General features: G+C 43.5%; 1 protein-coding gene across 2 annotated transcripts in view; it reads left to right on the forward strand.

Moving 5' to 3' along the window:
• LOC123583230 (neuroendocrine protein 7B2) overlaps positions 1-21,858 on the forward strand; it is a 59,542-nt gene that overhangs the window by 845 nt on the left and 36,839 nt on the right. For both annotated transcript variants that reach the window (XM_045450118.1, XM_045450117.1), the window contains exon 2: positions 795-1,027. In XM_045450118.1, the coding sequence (XP_045306074.1) occupies positions 802-1,027 (226 nt within the window). In that variant the 5' untranslated portion in view covers positions 795-801. The remainder of the gene's footprint in view (positions 1-794; positions 1,028-21,858) is intronic.

The following is a 21,858-nucleotide window of genomic DNA, read 5'->3' on the forward strand; positions in this document are numbered from 1 at the left end:
CTAACCTCTAGAGCCCTGAGGCCATATTGCCAACGTTATAGTCACAGTATAGGGGGCTCTGTGCCTGGCACTTTTTTGATGCTCCCAACAATCCTGTAAGACAGACGCTTTCCTCATGCCCGTTTTGCAGAGGAAGCTGAGGCATTCGCCCAGGATCACTCAGCTGGTATGTGGCTGAGTAATCTTGCCTCGTCTCCCCTAGCAGACTGCAAGGCAGGCCTGAGCTGTGTGTATTTTCATCCCCCTCGGGTCTCAAATGTATTGGATTTTTGCTGAGCTGAGCTCTTCCCTTCCACCGCTCCTAACCTTTCTGTGCTTCTTTACCATTTGTATCTTCCTAACTCCTTTCTCAGAGCCTCTTCCCCCCCACCCCCACCCCCGAGACTGGGAAGACTCAAGATGTCACTCTCCCTCTCCCTGTCTCAAATCGAAGCAAGTTCTTGTTGTTGGTTGGTTGGTTTTACTAAGAGAGGAGAGAGTGTTGGGGTTGGGGGTAATGAAGGCTTTCAGGGAACTGCAAGAAGAATAAAAAAAATAGTGAGAATGGCCATTCCTGTCTAGTCTTCCCAAGGATGTGTGTGCAGAGGGAACTGGCTACCTTGGATTGTTTTGTTTCTTCAGTACTGTTTCAGAGCAGATGCTCTGCCTAGACTGGGCACTTAAGGCCAAAGCAAGCCCCTAAGTATTTTTCATTGCAGCCCCAATTGGGTGGTTCTTGAATCACTTACTTGCATCATTGATCATCACAGATGCCGACTGTGGCCATTTGATACATGTTGGTCTTTTTTTTGCAGGTTAACAATGGTTTCTGGGATGGTTTCTACCATGCTATCTGGCCTATTATTTTGGCTGACACTTGGATGGACTCCCACATCTGCTTATAGCCCAAGGACCCCTGACCGGGTCTCAGAAACGGATATCCAGAGGCTGCTCCATGGTGTTATGGAGCAGTTGGGCATTGCCAGGCCACGGGTAGAGTATCCAGCTCACCAGGCCATGAATCTTGTGGGCCCACAGAGCATCGAAGGTATTTACTGTATTCTGCCAATTTTAAGTTTCCAGTAGCATTTAAAATAATTAATACATGCTGAAGAACCTTTACTTCCTCCCTCTGTTTTCCCTTTCTTCTTTTTTATTTTTTTTTTTTATTTTTTTATTTTTTTTATTTATTTTTTTTTTTTAAAAGAATCCTTTTTTAACGTTTTATTTATTTTTGAGACAGGGAGAGACAGAGCATGAACAGGGGAGGGTCAGAGAGAGGGAGACACAGAATCTGAAACAGGCTCCAGGCTCTGAGCTGTCAGCACAGAGCCCGACGCGGGGCTCGAACTCACGGACTGCGAGATCATGACCTGAGCCGAAGTCGGGCGCTTAACCGGCTGAGCCACCCAGGCGCCCCTCTTCTTTTTTATTTAAAAAAAATTTTTTTTAAGTTTATTTATTTTGAGAGAGAGAGAGAGAGAGAGAGAGCAAGCACAGGCAGGGGAGGACAGAGAGAAGGAGAGACAGAATTCCAAGCAGGCTCCTCACCACCAGCGCAGAGCCTGACGCGGGGCTTGAACTCACAAACTGTCAGATCGTGACCTGAGCCAAAGTCGGACACTCAACCGACTGAGCTACCCAGGTGCCCCCAGGTGCCTCCATTTTCTATTTCTTCTTATTCTACACAATATATACATACATACATCCACATCAGAATATAAGTTTCAAGAGAACAGGGACCTTATCTGTCTAAGTTCACAGCTGTAGCCTTAGCACTTAGCACAAAGTCTGGTACATTAACATTTGACTGAATAAGGGAGCATCTGGCATTATTCCTAAAGAAAGATTAGAACCCAGATCCCATATCTGTCTTCTCCCATACTGATCTTTAGGAAATTGTGTCCCCACCTGGCTGCCTCTGAGTCATTGCCAACCAGTGTTTGTAAAAGATCCTTAAAATGCAGGACCTGTAGGATCTGACTTGATTCTTAGGGATGATGTCATAGAAACCCAAAGGGAGCTGAAAGAGGTGCTGACATTGAGTTTATGTCAAACATTTTTTTGGAAAAAAAAATTTTTTAAGTTTATTTATTTTGAGGGAGAGAGAGAGAGCACACTGTCAGTGCAGAGCCTGTCTTGGGATTCGATCTCATTAACTGTGAGATCATGACCAGAGTGGAGATCAAGAGTCGGACGCTTAACTGATTGAGCCACCCAGGTGCCCTGAGATATTGTGAATTATAACAAATGTTAATCGGATTGTTTTAGTGTGGCAAGACCACTTCCCCCTAGAATGTTTTTTTTCAATTTTTGGCAATACTGTAATACTTTTATTAAAAAACAGTACTTTGTTATTTAATGCTTTATTTATAGAGAGAATCTGAGTCTAGTTCTTAGGAGTTGGTGACAAGCAGGTGCCTTTATGTTCATGCCTTGCTTTGTATTCTGATTCTGAATGTTCTCTTTCTCCAGTGAGGTATAGTCATAAAGCAGTAGCATGGCTAATTTAACTACAAGAGAGCACTCCAAATATTTGCCCATGTGCGTGGGTTCCTAAGGAAAAATGTGAACTCTGAGTTTTGTCAGAATACACAACCAGTAAATGCTATTCTCTATGGCTTGATTATGCATAATTTTGACTAACTCTGTGATTTCCTAAAAATGCTATCTGTCCTGGAAAACTGTACGTACAATGGATATGGTTGACTTCATGGTTGATAGAGAAATGATTCCTGGGACGCCTGGGTGGCTCAGTCGGTTGAGGGTCATGATCTCATGGTTCGTGAGTTCGAGGCCCGCATTGGGCTCTGGGCTGACAGCTCAGAGCCTGGAGCCTGCTTCAGATTTTGTGTCTCTCTCTTCCTCTGCCCTTCCCTTGCTCACACTCGGTCTCTCTCTCAAAAATAAATAAACATTAAAGAAAAATTTAAAAAAAGAAATGGTTCTCACATCTGTCTTGTTACCCATAGCTGTCAGCCCCTAAGTAAAACTAACTCTGTGGGATTGTTGTCTGTTTAGGTTGGCATTGGATTTCAGAAACGGATTAACCAATAATTTGAATTAGCAAGCATGCAAACTTAGCATAGGGCTTGGATCAGAGCAAATCAGGGCTTCTTGCCACTCCTTTGGGATCAATCTAAACCCTTCCCACCACCTGCACCTGTCGTTTCTAGCCCACCTATCCATTTCAGACCAGCTTTCTTGAGACCGTAAATATCTGCCCTTCTAGTGCAGGAAGTGCTTGATTAGTCACCCAACTGTTGTCATGGAGAAAGCTCTCCAAGTTTCCATTAATACCTGAGGCCTGATCATCTGTGTGGAAGAGAAACAGCAGCTCCCTGGCAATCAAAAGCTTCTGTTTATCCAGAGCCTCATCTTCTTCGCTCAGTATGCTTATTTAGCACCCACTCCAAGGCAGCCAGTGTGCAGGGCGGGGGCAGCTGTGCCCTAAAAGATGCTCAGGCTAGGGCTGGGAAAGGGAGAGTGGTTACTACAGTGCACCATGGCAACTTTTTTGCTAGATGTGCAGACAAGCTGCTGTCATGGAAGCAAAGAATAGGAGTAATTTATTCTGCTTGGGAGTAGATAGGGGTGGCTATAAGAAAATGCTCCTGGGGGCGCCTGGGTGGCTCAGTCGGTTAAGCGACAGACTTGGGCTCAGGTCACGATCTCGTGGCTTGTGGGTTCGAGCCCTGTGTTGGACTCTGTGCTGACAGCTCAGAGCCTGGAGCCTGTCTTCAGATTCTGTCTCCCTCTCTCTTTGCCTCTCCTCTGCTTGCTCTCTTTCTGTGTCTCTCAAAAATAAACAAAAAACACTAAAAAAAAGAAAAAAAGAAAATGTTTCTTTAAAGAAGCAACATGTGATTTGGGTTTTGAAGTCTTTTAGGAGTTCATCAGGGAACACTGAGCGAAAAGGCATGGAGGTTTGAGAGAGCATGGATTAGGACAATTTAGAATGAAAAATTCTGTTTCCATCATTACCCGTGGTGATGTGAGGTCATGGCCGTGTTAGGTCACCTCTAACAGTGTCTGTGTAAAGGATGAATACTGGCTTGCATTTGAGTTTTTTATTACTCTATAACAAATTACCTCAAATTTAGCACCTTGCCATAATGCTCATACATTATCTCATAATTTCTTTTGGGCAGGAATCTAGCATGGGTTTGCTGGGCCCCTCTGCTCAGTCTCATCAAGGTGTTTGTTGGCTGGAGCTTGGGGTCCTCTTTCAAATTCATTAAGGTTGTCAGCAGAGTTCAGTTTCTTGCTGCTGTAGGACTGAGGTCCTTTCTTGCTGGCTGTCAGCCAAGGTCCCTCTCAGCTCTTAGAGGCCACCCCAGGTTGTAAGCCACATGGCCCTAGCACAATATGGCAGCTTGCTTCTTCAAAGCCAGAGGGAGAATAAATATCCCTTTAGTCTCCTAATTATAGTGTAATTATGGGAGTGGCCATCCCATCCCCTTTGTCATTTAACAAGGGAGTGATATCTCATTATATTCACAGGTCTCACCCACACTCGAAGCAGAGGATTATGCAGGGTGAGGACTCCAGGGTGGCAATCTTGGGGGTCATTTTAGCATTCTGCCTATTACAGCTTGGATGAGAGCTAATAGAAAATAGTCCAAAGGCTTTGGGGGGAAAAAAGAAACAAAATAAGAAGCCTGGCCTTTTCCCAGTCTTAAACCTTAGCACTTAATTTGTTGGGTGGTCTGATCCTTGTTTATCTGAGTATAGCATCATTTCAACTCATCAATTTATTTGAATCGTCTCTGCTCATTTACTCATGCTAATTCCCAGGCTTCTGACAGATATGTGTAGTATCTTGTATATCCCTTCCAACGTTTATTGTAGGATTCTATTATGAAGGACTAAGTTAGAAAAGTATTTTGTTTTGTTTTGTTTTTTATAGAAAGGATAGACGTAATATATGTATGCTGGTATGAATTTTAACATATGTTTAATGTAGGCTATTTGCAAAGACATCTGAATTTCAGTGCCAGCTCCATCATTTAGTAGTGATATGACAGTGAGCAGATTACTTCTCTAAGCTTCCATTTAGCTTGGGGGTAGGATTTGAATTTACTCGCCTGCAAGCAGGTAATATTCCCGTTCAGAAAAAAGTGTTAGCACACATAATTGCACTACTATGAAATCACTTCTCAATGAATCATCATCATCACTTTAGATGACAATTACTGGACTCTCAGTCCCTTGCAAGAAGAGATATTTATTGTCTAATGAATGGCACATCAAAGATGACGTTCTCTTATTTTGTCTACTCTGATTAATTATATAATCCTCAGATTAATCTCATTATTGAAGATATGTATTAGTCCTCAAACAGTAGGGTTATAAACTAGCCTTTTTCTATGGGATACAGGATATAGGATCAGTATGAATTACCATTGGGTCACTGTGGTCAAATATTCCGTTAAAAAACTTTCCATCCTTTGATCTCATATCCCTTGTAGTTATTGTACTTTTTTTTTTTTGCTGCCTTTCCCAGCAACTGTTCACCACATACCGGTCGCACTTCCCCACTTCCCGATTTCTTCTAGTCCATGGTAGTCCACTGTTCCTGCCACTTATTTACCAGGTCAACAAGTATTTCTTGAATGCCAGGCACTGTTGTAGGTACCAGGGAAAAAAACATGAACCTCAAAGATTGGTAGGACAGGAGAGATATAGTCCCTGAATAAAGAAATAAGTAAAGGGGCGCCTGGGTGGCGCAGTCGGTTAAGCGTCCGACTTCAGCCAGGTCACGATCTCGCGGTCCGGGAGTTCGAGCCCCGCGTCAGGCTCTGGGCTGATGGCTCAGAGCCTGGAGCCTGTTTCCGATTCTGTGTCTCCCTCTCTCTGCCCCTCCCCCGTTCATGCTCTGTCTCTCTCTGTCCCAAAGGTAGATAAATGTTGAAAAAAAAAATTAAAAAAAATATATAGTTAAAAAAGAAATAAGTAAAATACATAATAAGTCAAATGGCTCTAAGTGCTATAAAAATATAAAGCAGAAGAGGGGGATGGAGGAAGAAATAACTTAAATAGGGGGAGGGGATTACTCCCTGGGAAGATAAGCAAAACTCTTGAGAGTTGGAGAGTGAACTGTGTGATATGTGGGGGAAGATGTTCCAGGGAAAGAGCTGCACATGCAAAAGCTAGATGGGAGCAAGGAGGCTAGTGTGGCTGAGAGCCCAAGACTCAGGAGGATGGTAGGAATGAGGCTTGGTGATGGCAGCAAGGGGAGGTGGGAGGCGCGGTGTGTGGAGACAGATCACTTCATGGGGTCTCTGGCTTTTCCTCTAAGTATGTATCCTTGAAAAGGATCGTTCCAGCTGCTGTATGAAAATATTTCTGCAGGAAGGGAGGACTGGAATAGGGGAGATTAGTTGACAGTCTGCTGTAATCGCCTGGAGCAGAGAAGTGTTAGCATGATAGGTAGGGAGGTGGTGAGACATGGTCAGATTGGGGGTATATTTTGAAGTCAGAGCCAACAGGATTTGCTGCTGGGTTGGAGGCAGGAACTGAAAGAAAGAGGACTCTTGGGTGACACCAAGATTTTGGCCTGAGGAACTGGAAAGAAACCGAGCTTCTCCAGAAGAGTTCAAGTTCAGTTTTGCATGTGTTCATTTTGAGATGCCTTGGATGGTTCTCGTCAAGGCCAACCACCCTTGCCAAATTTACCTACTTTCTGCCTTCGTCCTAGTCACCTTTGGCAGCATTCGGCACATTTGACCTTAACCTTTTTATTTTCTTGGTTTTTGTGCCAAGATGGCACGCTTTTGGCTTTCCTCCTTCCCCTTTCCCATTAACTATTTTCTTCCAGTGTTCCTTGGCAGGTTTCTCCTGCTGCTCTAATGCCACCTTTAATTATTAAGTTCTCCGGGGCTCAGTGCTGGGTCCACTTCTTTTATTCTTCTCAATTCTCTGCCTACATGATTGCATTTGTTCTCTTGACTCCAAAAGCTATTTCCCAAACTTGTTTCTTGTGTATGTATAGGCTTATGTGAACTGCTAAATTACCACATGTCAATCCTGATTTCTCTACCAGCAGCTTCCTCAGCGTGTTTATGTCAGTCTTTTCTGTCTAAATGAATAGTGCTACACTTAGCCATACAGGAAGGCCAAAACCTGGAGTAATCTTCAATATTCTCCATTACATGTCATACCCAAATTATAAGCAATTTATTCATGTCTGTTTCTAAAATACATCTGTAATTTGTCTGTCCTCTCTTTTCTCTGGCTCTACTCCAAACAAGCTGCTTCAGGATACCATTGTGTCTGGCATGGATTTATGAAATTGTCTGTTAGTAACTGTGTTCCTTCTACTTTTCATTTCTTTCAAATTGTTCCCCACAAGAAAGGCAGAGTTAAACTTTAAGAATAAAAGTTTAGGGGTGCCTGGGTGGCTCAGTCGGTTGAGTGTCTGACTTCGGCTCAGGTTATGATCTCGTGGTTTGTGGATTCGAGCCGTGTCAGGCTCTGTGTTTTGGATTCTGTGTCTCCCTCTCTCTCTGCCCCTCCCCTGCTCGCGCTCTGTGTGTGTGTGTGTCTCTCTCTCTCTCAAAAATAAATAAACATTAAAAAATTTTTAAAATAAAATTTAAATCCCATCACTATCACATGGTTAGAATCCTATCAGTGGTTTCCCGTTGCACCTTGATTAAAACTAACACTTCTACAGGCACCTGGGTGGCTCAGTTGGTTAAGCATCTAACTCTTGATCTTGGTTCAGGTCGTGATCTCATTGCTTGTGGGTTTGAGCTCCACACTGGGCTCCACACTGAGTGTGGAACCTGCTGGGGGATTCTCTCCCTCTCTCTCTCTATCAGCCCCTCCCTTGCTTGTGCGCGCTCTCTCTCTCTCTCTCTCTCTCTCTCCAAAAATAGAAACAAAAATAGAATAACACTTCTAGCCATGCCCTGCAAGGACCTACAGCTCCTGCACACCCTCCTCCCCAACCTTGCTCTGCCATCCGTCCCTTCAATCCCTTGATCACACCCAGTGCATTTCCCACCTCCAGCTTCCCACTCCTTGTTCTTCCCACTCTGCCTGGTGTACCTTCTTCTTCCATCTCATTTTCAAAGTCGCCTACTCAGAGAGGGCTGCCCTGACCGCTCTGTCTGTGTAGCTAACATTCTCTGTCAGTGTTCTTTTGTTTTTTTAAACCTCCATAGCATCTTTTGTAATTTATAATTAAATGTTTGTTTCCTTGTGTATTATCTGTCTCCCCACTGCAACGTAAGCTCCATGAGACTGTTTTATTTACTACTTTATACCAGGACACATAGCAGGCATATAGTAAATATTTGAAGAATGACTATATAATATCAGGCGAAAATAAATATATCTAGTGGCAACAGGTAAGTTCATACTGTTTGACATCTGGATCTATTAAGACTTTTCTCCTTTCAGTTCAAGGAGGATATTTCATTTATATTCTGCGTTTTTAGAAAATCTGCCTAGAAGTTTTTGCCCAGAGCTTGGTGATACATGCTCAGCAAAAAGTCTGGTTTACTTTGATTGTGACTGATAAGCACAGTACAGGTACAAGGTCCTTTCTACTCCTGCCTGTTGAGAAACTGGAAGGACCTTTTGCAGTTCCAGAACTGAACCAGCAGGGGGCCAGCTAGACTCGCAGTGTATCCGAGGAATCCTGAAACTTGGTTACCAGCTTCCTGGTTAAATTGCCAGTTGTTAAGTGGTCACTAGGGAGGAAGCATTTGCCAAAAACATCTGAGAGCACTGGGAGGTTTTATTTCTCCAGAGGCATCTTAAACATGACTTGGTAAGGAGCATCTTTCAAAGTATACATTCTTAGCCCAGAGCAAAATGAAAACACAGAGTAAAGATAAGGACTAACTTGTTTTATAGAGGACAGAATGTTCACTTTGATGGCCAGTAGAACCGAGCCTGAGTCTTGGCCATACTGTTCACAAGCTGTATGTGACCTTGGCAACCTTCCTGAGTCTTAGTTTTCTCATCTATAAAGTAAGGCTTTGAGCCCACTTGCTCACCTGCAGTGAGTGGATGCTGTTAGTAACTGCACTGCAACCTGCCTCCTCTCATTTGGATTATTAGCAACACACTTTCATTCTTTAATGGCTTTCCCCTGATATTATTCTTGATTACTCATCTGGTTAGAAAAACCCCCTTGTATTTCAGCAGCGGCCATCTTCCCCCAAGCCCAAAGTTGTTTACTGGTCCCTGTGACATACCTGAATGGCTCCTGTTGTCATATTGTCCCCAGAAACAAGAGAAGCCACCAGCCAGCAAGGTGATTCAGAGGAGCCATTTGCCATGGGATAGAGACTCTTGGAAGTCAGGAGCTGCTTTACCAGCTGACAGTAATGTTGGCCTTGGATGAATTCAGTCAGAAAATGTGCTTTAGTTTTTAGAATATTAATAGCCTCTGGTAAAAGTGGGTCTCCTCAGTGCCTCCTGTTTATTTTCCCCACAATTCTAGGCCACCAAATACCTAGCTTTGTGATAACGCCAGATAACAAACCACTGGATATAAATGTATAAACACTGGCATTTAATGGTTTCAAATAATTTTAAAGTTTATTTGCTGGGAGAGAACAAGCATGCATGTGCATGCATGGTGGGGTGGGGCAGAGAGAGAGAGAGAGAGAGAGCGAGAGATCTTCCCAAGTAAGGCACTCCTGATGCAGGGCTCGATCCCACGAACCATGAGATCATAACCTGAGCCAAAATCAAGAGTGGGACACTCAACCGACTGAGCCACCCAAGCACTCTTCAAATAATTTTAAAGCTATATTACCAAACATAAAAATACCAAAATTCTTTTTTACAACACTGACTTTTGGACCTCAATATTTCCATTTCAAAACAAAGAGAACCAAGATTGTTTTCCTAATAAATATCAAGAGGAGAAAGAGTCCTTTGTAAGGTAAAGCCTATTTGAAGGGGCACATCCTAAGGAGCATTATTAGCCAGACTTTGGACTCTGTAAATAACTGCAGTGCCTCCATTTTGCCATAGGGAGGCAGCAGTTGCTTCCCATTTGAAGGTTGGATGGGAGAAAGACTTAAACACTGAATGGCAGAGGGGCCTCACTTATTTCTGGCTAGCCTCTCTGCAGTTGGAGGAAAGGATGGGGCTGACTCTTGACCCATGTATCCTGACTAAAATCTTTCTAGGCTGGCCCCATCCTGGGGAAGCCAGTGAAAGCAACGGGTTGGATCTTTGAGAAGGCCAGGGCCTCCAGTTTGGCCCATGTCCTTTGGGGTTCCATTCAGCCCACCCTGAACTCAAATCCTTGAAAAAAAAGTCCCTGGATGAATTCCAGTTTTCCATCTTGGTCAATTGCATGGATAATGATAAGACATTCAAAAGGAGTAGTGGGAGGTTTGGAGTTTTTTGGGGGGAGGTGGAGGCAGGATAGGGAGTTGAAAATAATGACTTATTTTTCTGTTGTGTTTAAGTTGCCCTGCGACATCCAGGTGCAGATGTCCAGGAGGCACTTAGATGTATATGACACAGGAGAGATGCTGGGGTGAGGGGAGAGATTTCAGAGTCCTCCCCATGGTATTGGCGGCTGATGCTGTAGGAACAGGTGAGGGTACCCTGGGTGAGTGTCAAGGAGGAAGAGCAGAGCACCTAAGAAAAAGGCCTGTAAGACTCAGTCTATGAGGGCCAGGTAGAAGAGTCTACAAGGAAAACAGAGAAAGATTGGCCACAAGGCATCAGAATGATGACGTGTATAGAAAACAAGGAAAGAAAGTGTTTCAGGAACTGGCAGTGATTGCCATGGTAAAAAATCTGCAGAGAAGTCATATGAAATAAGGGCCATCAGGTATAAAGCGTTCACTGGGTAGAGCAACACCAGAGTCACTGGGGCACTTGGGCAGAAACCACGGGGCAGGACACAGGGAAGGCACCATGTAAAACCCTCTTCCCAAGAGGCCAGGTAAGGGGGAGAAGACTGACTAAGCCTTATGGAAGGCATGGGGGATGGATGCCAGAGAGCCGAAGAAGGTTTTTGTTTAGGTTCTTGGTTTTGGATGGGAGAGATCTGAACTTGTTGAAGTGTGAATTGGCTAGAACCAGTGGAGAGGTAGCCTTGAAGATGTGGGATGAACAGCAGATAACTTGAGTGGTGAAAGTTCCTGAGGGTGTGGGAGGGGATGAGAACTGGACCACAGGTGGCCTGGGTCTGGTCCTTCCTCCGTGGGCAGAAAGGGAAGAGGCAGAGGGGCATCGGGGTGCAGTGAAGTTTGGAGGTTTAGGCCTCAGTATTTGTTGTAGACACTCTACCATTTCGAGCCACCTGCTCAGAATTAAAATAAGAACACAAGAAGGAAGTGCAGTCAGCCTCCCAAATCTCTATTTGTCATCTTAAGTATCTCATACACCTTGCCTGTATGTTTTTTGGTATTTTAAAGTATCAGATATCCTTAACTTTTTGTGAACTCGAAAAACTCATTTTGGGGCCCCTGGGTGGCTCAGTCCGTTTAGTGTCCGACTCTTGATTTCAGCTCAGGTCATGGTCTCATGGTTTATAAGTTCGAGCCTCAGGTCAGGCTCTGCTCTGACCATGTGGAGCCTGCTTGGGAGTCTTTTTCTCCCTGCCTCTGCCCTTCTGCTCTCATGCACGCACACACGCATTCTCTCTCTCAAAATAAATGAACTTAAAAAAAAAAAAAGAAAGAACCTCAGTTTTCCTATTGTTTCCCCTTTACTGTCACAAGACTGCCACACACAAAACACTTCTGAACCCAGATGTGGGGGGGGGGGGGGATTTCCCACACCAGGCAATTCTGTGACACTAGTTGGGTGTCCTATAATTTAACTCAATTCTGACATGACCTCCCTGGAGAGAGTGGCAGCTCCCCCAGCTTAAGGGCTCAGTCCCACAAGACTCCCCCACTCCAGATGCCAGCTTCAAGTCCAGACAGTCACCTGTGCTTCTGACTCACTGGCTATAATTCTGAGGTTCCCGCCACCCACTCCTCAGGTTAGATTGATTTGCTAGAGCAGCTCATGGAACTCAGGGAAACACTTACATTTACTGGTTTGTTAAATGATATTATAGAGGAGATAGATGAACTGCCAGATGAAGAAATGCATAGGGCAAAGTCCGGGAGGGTCCCTAGTGAAGGAGCTTCTGTCTCCATGGAGTTGGGGTGCACACCCTCCCAGTGTGGATGTGTTCACCAACGTGGAAGTTCCCTGAACCGTGTACTTTTGGGATTTTATGGAGGCTTCACTCTGTAGGCATGATCAATCATTAAGTCTGTTTTCAGCCCTCACCCCTCTCAAGAGACTAGGGGGCGGGGCGGAAAATCTTAAGCTTCTAATCATGGCTTCATCTTTCTGGTGACCAGTCCTCATCGGGGAGCCACCCAGGTGCCCACCCAGAGTCACTTTATTAGAACAAAATACACTCCGGTCATCCAGGAAATTACAAAGGGTTCCAGAGCCCTGTGTCAGAAACCAGAGTCAAAGACCAAATACTAGAATTCCTAGTACTCTTTTTTTTTTTTTTAATTTTTTTTTTTTCAACGTTTATTTATTTTTGGGACAGAGAGAGACAGAGCATGAACGGGGGAGGGGCAGAGAGAGAGGGAGACACAGAATCGGAAACAGGCTCCAGGCTCCGAGCCATCAGCCCAGAGCCTGACGCGAGGCTCGAACTCACGGGCCGCGAGATCGTGACCTGGCTGAAGTCGGACGCTTAACCGACTGCGCCACCCAGGCGCCCCCCTAGTACTCTTATCACTTAGGAATTTACAAGGATTTCAGGAGCACTCTGCCAGGAACTAGGACAAAGTCCAAGATATATTTTCTGTTATCTTGCATGGATATATCATCTAACTACTAGTTATTTATTAATTCTGTTACAGCATTTTTGTATTTATGTTATGAAACCCATATATAACTTGTAAAATATAATTCAAGATGAAAAAGACTGTCATCTTTGTCTCCTTTCTTTTTTGATTAATATAATGAATGTTTTCAGTGAAGCATTAACCAAGATGACAACTAGAAATAATCTTAATGGGATGTTGGGGAATGTTGTGTGTGCATTTTATATGACTTTGCAACAGTGCAATACAAAAAATTAGTATGATCTCACTGCATACACAACACGGGAAGTGATGTGAACCCCCCCAAAGTAATGGTTTGTCGAGTGTCACCGTTTCAAAGTAGTAGGTTTAGTAATTGCAAACAGTGCTTGTTGCATTTTAGCAGATAAGCAGAAATAGTCATCATCCTTGGTCAGGATTGTTGTTGAATTATGTGAATTTTGAGTCATGTTGGCATCTTCGGCTCACCCCTTAAGTAAAATGTGACCATTTATAATGACAGAGGGGGTCGTGGAAAACCAGCACAGTTACTGAGATTCAGTTTACTGTGTAACGACTACTAATTTCTGCACCACGTGTCTTCAGGACAATTGCTATGAAGTGCTCACTTCCACACAGGTTGGAACCTGCATGAGTCTGAGCCTCCACATATTTTCATGGAATTCAGGAGAAGTCAGAGTATTCGTCAGGGTTTTCCAGAGAATCAGAACAAATGGTCTGTGTATACATATGTGTGTGTATTTATAAATAAATTATAAAATATGTTTATATTTATATAATATATAATCATAATTATAAGATTTTAATAATTATTAATAACCATTAATTATTTAATAATCATAATGATTAATTATTAAATAATTAAATTATTAATAATTTATTATATTATAATATACTATTATATACAATATATGATATATAATTATATACAACATATAACATTATAATTACAATTATAATCATTAATAATGATTGCTGTGAGTGGGGTGTTGAAGTCTTCTACTATTATGGTATTACTATCGATGAGTTTCTTTATGTTTGTGATTAATTGATTTATATATTTGGGTGCTTTCACATTTGGCGCATAAATGTTTATAATTGTTAGGTCTACTTGGTGGATAGACCCCTTGATTGTGATATAATGCCCTTCTTCATCTCTTGATACAGTCTTTATTTTAAAGTCTAGATTATCTGATATAAGTATGGCTACTCCGGCTTTCTTTTGTTGACCATTAGCATGATAGATGATTCTCCATCCCCTTATTTTCAATCTGAACGTGACTTTAGGTCTAAAGTGGGTGTCTTGTAAATAGCGTATAGATGGATCTTGTTTTCTTATCCAATCTGTTACCATGTGTCTTTTGATTGGAGCATTGAGTCCATTGATGTTTAGAGGGAGTACTGAAAGATAGGAATTTATTGCCATTATGATGTTGTAGAGTTGGAGTTTCTGGTGGTGTTCTCTGGTCCTTTCTAATCTTTGTTGCTTTTGGTATTTATATATGTAGACAGATAGGTTTTTTTTTTTCATCTTTTCTCCCCTCAGAGAGTCCCCCTTAAAATTTCTTGCAGGGCTGGTTTAGTGGTCACAAACTCGTTTAATTTTTGTTTGTCTGGGAAACTTTTTACCTCTCCTTCTATTTTGAATGACAGCCTTGCTGGATAAAGAATTCATGGCTGCATATTTTTCTGATTCAGCACATTGACTATATTCTGCCGCTGCTTTCTGGCCTGCCAAGTTTCTGTGGATAGGTCTGCTGCAAACCTGATCTGTCTTCCCTTGTAGGTTAGGGACTTTTTTCCCCTTGCTGCTTTCATGATTCTCTCCTTGCCTGAGTATTTTGTGAATTTGACCTTGATATGCCTTGTTGATGGTCGGTGTTTGTTGACTCTAATGTGGGTCCTCTGTGCTTCCTAGATTTTGATGTCTGTGTCTTTCCCCAGGTTAGGTATGTTTTCTGCTATGATATGCTCACATAACCCTTCTACCCCTATTTCTCTCTCTTACTCTTCTGGGACGCCTGTGATTCTGATGTTGTTCCTTTTTAATGAGTCACTGATTTCTCTAATTCTTAAATCGTGCTCTTTTGCCTTCATCTCCCTGTTTTTTTCTGCTTCATTATTCTCCATATGTTTGTCCTCTATATCGCTGATTCTCTCTGTTCTGCCCCATCCATCCTTGCCGCCATGGCATCCATCCATGATTGCAGCTCAGTTATAGCATTTTTCATTTCATTCTATTTTTTACTTCTTTTATCTCTGCAGAAAGAGATTCTAATCTATTTTCTACTCCAGCTAGCATTCTTATTATCGCGATTCTAAATTCTGGTTCAGACATCTTGCTTGTATCTGTGTTGGTTAAATCCCTGGCTGTTGTTTCTTCGTGCTCTTTCTTTTGGGGTGAATTCCTTCATTTTGTCATTTTGAAGGGAGAAAAGGAATTAGTGAGGTAGAAAAATTAAAATTAAAAAATATTAAAATTTAAAAAATATTAAAATTAAAAAAGTAAACACACACACAAAATCTAATAAATGATGCTAGATCCTAGGTGTGTGTTTGGTCTGGGTGTTGAAAGTGGTTTGACAGATTAGAGGGAAAAAAAAGGCGGGGGGAAGGAAATCATTTCAGAATTTGAAAAAATGAATACACTGAAGTAGACTAAAATGAGATGATGGGAATAAAATAGAATTTGAAAAAATTTACACAAAAGTAAAGAATATAGTAGAAAAAAATTAAAAATATTTTTAATAAAAATTAAAAATAACAATGAATTTTTTCTCTTTCTGTATTCAAGAACAAGAAAAGAAACGAAAAAGAGAAAAAGAAATAAAAGGGAAATCGTTTGAAAATTTGAAAAAGTGAATACACTGTCATAGTCTAAAATAAAATGAGGGAAGTAAAATAGAATTGAAAAAATTTTCAAAAAATATAGTAAAAAAATTAAAGAAAAATATTTTAATAGAAATTGAAAGTAAAAATGAAGTTTTTCTCTTTCTGCATTCAAGAAAAAGAAAAATTAAAAAGAGAAAAAAGAAAAAGGAAAAAAGGAAATTGTTTGAAAATTTGAAAAGGTGAATACACTGAAATAGACTAAAATAAAATGATGGAAGTAAGATAGGATTTGAAGAAATTTACACAAAAGTAAAAAATATAGTAAAAAATTTTTTAAATATTGAAAATAAAAATGAATTTTTTCTTTTTCTGTATTCAAGAAAAAGAAAAGCGAAAAAGAGGAAAAAAAGAAAGAAAGAAAATTAAATAGATGGATCTGCTAACAGATTCCAATAGGACTGAAATTACTTAGTTTTCCCCTAGAAGTCATAGTATGAAGCACTTTATAGTCCATAAACTAAGTAGGTGGTGAGACCTGTGTTCTTGAAGAGCAAGGTTGGCCCAGTTGGGCGGGGCTCAGTGTAACGGCTCTGTTCTCCACTAGATGGCGCTGCTAGCCTACCAGGGTGGATTGTTTCGGCACTCGTACGTGGATATGCACATGCGCGGGAGTGGTGAAAATGGCGTCACCCAGCTACCCAGTCTCTAGTACCGGAACTCTGTTCTCCCCGATCAGCAATCGTGCACCCGTCCTCTGTCTTCAGCTTGCATCCACTCCCCGCTTCTTCACTGTCCATGACCAGGCCCTAGGCAGTATCTCTCTCCCGAGTTTTGTCTCAGATGTGGCTGTTTTCTCCGGCCCCTTACTTCTGAAGGACTGCAGCTTTGACCCGTTCTGCCCCTCTGCAGGAGGGTCTCACTGAGCAATGTCCAAATGTCGGCTGCACCCAGGAATGCTTGCTGGACCCTGCTGCTGCCGGTGCCCCGAGACTGCAGCCAGGTGCCAGCCCGCCCCAGAAAAAGCTCGTGAGATGGTGTAGCAGCAGCTTTTCAGGGATTATGGAAAATCACAACACGCATCTGGCACCAGGCTTCACCCTTAATGACCTTGTTCCAGCACCAGCGAATGTGGCCGTTTTCCGGGGTCTGCTGGGACCAGGTGGCTTCAACAGTCTCCGCCAAATGTCCTTCCAACAGTGGAACCGCTTTTCCCTGTGTGGCCCGCGAGAACCTCCTGGACCGCACTCTGTTCCTGGGGATTCGCCCTTCCCACCAGAGCACCACCAGGTATCGAGCTGCGGAGTTGCAGACTTTGAGCTCCCCTTGTTTACAGTCTTAATGGAATTTAAACGCTCTCCTTTCTCCTTTCTCCCTTTTTAGTTTAGTCCCTGCAGCTGTTTCCAATTTTCCACTTTCTCTCCAGCTGCTTTTGGGGAGAGGTGCTTTTCCCGTATTCTCCATCCCCCACCTAGTCTCCGTTCTCTCTGCCTGCAAAAGCAGCTCCCTGCCTGCCGCCGGCTTCTCTCTCCCCAAGTTCACCTCTCCGCGCCATGTACCTGCTGAATTCTGTGGTTCAAGTTGTGCATGTTGTTGTGTTAATCCTCCAGTCGGTTTTCTAGGTGTGCAGGATGGTTTAGTGTTGGTCTGGCTGTATTTCATGGAAGCGAGACACACAAAAAACTTCCATGCTGTTCCACCATCTTGATTCCTCCCGAGTCTGAAGGCATCTGAAGGCAGAATTTGCTCCTCTTCAGGGGACCTCAGTCTTTTCTCTTAAGGGCCTTGACTGATTGGATGATGTCCCTCCACATTATGGCAGATGGTCTGCTGTACTCAAAGTCTCCTATTTCAGTGTGAACCATATCTAGGAAACACCTTCATAGCAACATCCATCTAACATCTATCTTGGTGTTTGACCACACAGAACTAGGCACTATAGCCTAGCTAGGCCGACACATTAAATTAACCATCACACCAGAGTAGAGAGTAACACAGTAACACAGTTGCCATCAAGCTGCTGTTTTCTAAGGAAAATGATTATAATCCACATAAAAACAATGTTAACTTTTGGATACCTCTATTAGATTCAGGATCTCAAGTTACCTTCGTGTGTGGTCTTGTGTTTACCCCTCACAATCACTTCCTTGAGATGAGCAAGGAGGGCACGTATTCCTTGCCACGTTTTATAGACGTGGGAAGAGAAGCTCAGAGAAGTGACTTATCTGGGGATGCTGCTAGTATTGCATGTGGGTTCACAGCGTGAGCTCAACTCTTGGGTTCTGTTCCGCTCTGTCCAGCATGGTGTGTATTTCGTGAGGCTAGTTGATTAAAGGTGTAGATGCGGACAGGGTTGATCTTAGACCAAATTGTGAAATTAGTTTATCTTTAAGGATGATCCTTGCTTGTGGGCTCCCTGTGGATCTTTCTCTGAATTTGCTACTTAGAGACCCACTGTGAATCGGCATTTACGATGAGGCGTTTCTTGCCTTCCTCCCCAGACTGTAAAATCTGCAGGAGAGGACATCATGGCTGTCTGCTTTTTGTATCTGCAGTGTCCAGACAGGGCCTGGCACATAATAGATGCCTACGGAGTATTTGTTAAAATCATCTTGCTGTATTTGCTCCTTTGAAACAACATTGACCTCCGAGACTCCAGCAAGTGAAACTAGTATTATTTCAGTCAAGATCATCTAGCCTGTAATACAACCTGTAAGCACATTTGGAGCCACCCTAATAATCCTAAACTCACTGGCTTTTCTCATACCTACTCACTCAGGACCCCAGCTCCCCACAAACTGGCTTAAATATTTCTTGAGAGCCCAGAGCATACCCCATGCATGATTATGAACATAACCAATCAGTCTGCTGTCATGGGGGCAGTTACCCATTTCCCCCTTTTTCCTCTTCTTGTCTCCTTCAGCTGGGCACCACCATGTCCTTCAACCTCCAGCCACTGAGCCGTTGCAGCCTCAGGGAATCCTGTTGGAATGTGTTGGGTGGGAACGGCAGGGGGAGATCCCTCAGTGTACCTCATGCCCCTAAATCCTAGAGAGTTTTCAAGAAAACAGCTTTCCATTTTGTTCCTCAGTGTTCCCAACAACCCTCCCCACATCCCCCTGCTCTATGCTTTTCATAGGATTCACAGGAGAGTTTGGGCCAAGAGAGAGATATAAGCATGAGACAACATGGGGGCTAAGAATCCCTCCCTTCCCATTAACCACAAAGGCATGATTTATTCCGGTCCTGGCATCGGCAGGCCAGACTCCTCTTTTCTTCAGTCTGAGCTGTTCCTCAGCAGGTCTGTCAGGGCCTCGTACAAATCAGCTTCTGGCAGGTGTGCCCCTACACATGCTGTTCTCTCCGAAACCCAGGCTAGGTTCAAGCTAGGACCTCGTGTCACATCACCTGAGACACGCCGTCTGGAAAAAGTGTGAAACAGCAAGAGTCTCCAGGGAAGCCACAGGGAACAGTTTTCCAGAGATAATTGACAAAGTGGATCAAGCACATGTGGGAAATGGAGTGGCGGGAGCTAATATTTTATGGTTTGCAAAAATATTTTCCTGTACACTCTGTCTCATTTGATATAACCTTTATAGCAGTGAAAAAAAGTTTCAAGTTGCCCACAATCATCACACAGCCTGAGCTTTACGAGTTGGTTGGCAAGGCCAGCTGTGTTAGGTTTGAGTGTATCTGTCCAACCAGCTGTCTTCTATCCCTGTAGACTTGTATAATCCTGTGATATTTAGCTGAGAAGCTATAATGATGCCGGGAGTCGTGGTAAACCACATGCGGATTTAGGCAGATGGCGCTTCAGGGACGTGAAGCTTCAGGAAGCAGATTTTCTGACAAACTGCCCTCTTGGAACAAATTGGTGCAAATACCTTGGACACCACGGTTCATAAAGAAAGCTATTGAAGCAGGCTGGAAGGGTTTAGCGTACCCCAGTCTGGCACCGCAGTTAAAAGTAAGCGTGCATTTTTGACCACGTGGTTGCAGTAGCAGAAGGGCACTTGGTGTGGATCACGGGGAAGGTGGTCACGTGCAGCAGAGCAGGAAGAGCACTGAGGCAGGAAACCCGGGCTGGGTCCTGGCTCGGACCTGTGTGGCACTGAGCAAGTCCCTTTAAACTGTAAAGCTGATTTTCCCAGTCTGACCATGGAGATAGGCGATCCTGTCCATCTTACAGGGTTGGTGCGGCAGTCAAGATAAATGATATATAGAAGAGTGTTTTGGACGATATAAAGGGTTACACAAATGCAAGGCATCATTCTCACGGTAGCAGCTTCTTTCATCCTGCCACCTGTGTCTCCAGGTGTACATGGCTTCAGTTTTGGAAGATGGGTCATGTCTATGGTCATATCCTATGTTCTCTGTTCCTTATGTCCTTCTCCTAAGCTTGGCCTGGGAAAACTGCCACCAAAAGTTGTTCATCTTTGGAGGAATGGGCTTCCCTCTGGTCTTAGGGAGTGCTCTGCCCCCCCTCAGTATTGACCTTAGGAGTCAGGGTCATGTGACTATAGTGAGGATGGATGCTTTCCAGAAATCCTGATAAAGCACAACTTCTTCATACCCAGCCACACTCTGTTCCATTTCTTGTCCTTGTGACTGGTTAAATATTGTCTTTTTCCGTGAAATGGGTTATAGAAGCATCTTTAAAGTCAAGGAGACCATTTAGTCAGCTGCTAAGCCAAGAGTGAAGCATGCCCATGTAGATGTCAGAATGCCAGTGTAAGGAAGGTGTGTAGGTGAGCTGGAAATCGTGCCCTCTGTGGCTTGAGAGCAGGCTGTCCACGTGTTGGCCTGTCTAGGAGTCAGTGATCAGTACTTCCCCTGAACCATGAATTCTATCAAAATGTCATCTAACTCATTTCCAGTTTTGTTTATTCAATAAGTAATTATTGAATGCTTACTACATGCCAGGAACTATTGCCTTCATATTGGTTTAAAAAAAAACCAGTAGGGGCGCCTGGGTGGCGCAGTCGGTTAAGCGTCCGACTTCAGCCAGGTCACGATCTCGCGGTCTGTGGGTTCGAGCCCCGCGTCAGGCTCTGGGCTGATGGCTCAGAGCCTGGAGCCTGTTTCCGATTCTGTGTCTCCCTCTCTCTCTGCCCCTCCCCTGTTCATGCTCTGTCTCTCTCTGTCCCAAAAATAAATAAACGTTGAAAAAAAAAATTTAAAAAAAAAAAATTTAAAAAAACCAGTAAGCACACTAATTTAACACATATGATCTTTGTAAAATAGGTAGGAGTCAGGCATTCTCTTTGTTTTTAAGTTTATATTTATTTATTTTGAGAGAGAGAGAGTACGTGCACAAGCTGGGAAAGGACAGAGAGAGAGGGAGAGAGAGAATCCATGCTGTCAGCATGGAGCCCAATGCGGGGCTCAATCTCACGAGCCATGAGATCATGACCTGAGCTGAAATCAAGAGTCAGATGCAGTGTATGCTTAACTGACTGAGCCACCTAGGCGCCCCAGGCATTATCTTCTTTTAACCTGTTAGTAAAAGTCAAACTCTGTCTGGAGTAATCCAGTAGTTTTACAGATAATCAGGGATGACGCAGGATTAGGCTGCTTTTTGCCTTACTCCTCCAGTCCCTGGCTGCATTTCCCATTGGTGTTTCAGTCTAGAGGTGTCCAGAGGTGCAGAGTGACAGAACGCAAGATCAGGAATAATGAACTACGTGTTCTCATGCCATCTCACCCCAGCGAGGTGGGGCCAGCTAAATGAGTGTCAGGAATAACATATCCAGGGAGCGGCAAAGAGGAGTAGCTGGGCCCACTGTCTGTTCCTGTGACTTACAGTCTTTGTTTGAGAAACTTGGAGTCTAGGTGAGGGAAAAGGACATTAAAGATTGCAACTCCTATCTACAGCACACTGGGACGGAAGTCGAGAGCCTCGTGTGTAGATAAGTGAACAGCGGGGAGCTCTGGAGAAAGATAAGGTGTTGGCCCCCATAAAAGATGTTGCAGATCAGTTGAACTTGAGCATGCCTTCCTACAGGAGGCTGTAGGAGGTGGATCATGGGGACTCATGTTCAGGCAGGAAGAAGTAGGAAGAAATAGACTTTTCAGCTAGTGTGTGTTGAGTGCAGGGTGGTGATGGGGAGAGGCAGGGGCAGCCGGGAAGGCTGGACACTTTTACGAGTGTCACCAAGTTTCATTGCTTAAGAGAACCTGGGGAACAGGGGGTATGTGGTCGGTATTGTTCAGAGCCCTAAGC

This window comes from Leopardus geoffroyi, chromosome B3, assembly GCF_018350155.1.
Source record: "Leopardus geoffroyi isolate Oge1 chromosome B3, O.geoffroyi_Oge1_pat1.0, whole genome shotgun sequence".
NCBI classification, from domain to species: Eukaryota; Metazoa; Chordata; class Mammalia; order Carnivora; family Felidae; genus Leopardus; species Leopardus geoffroyi.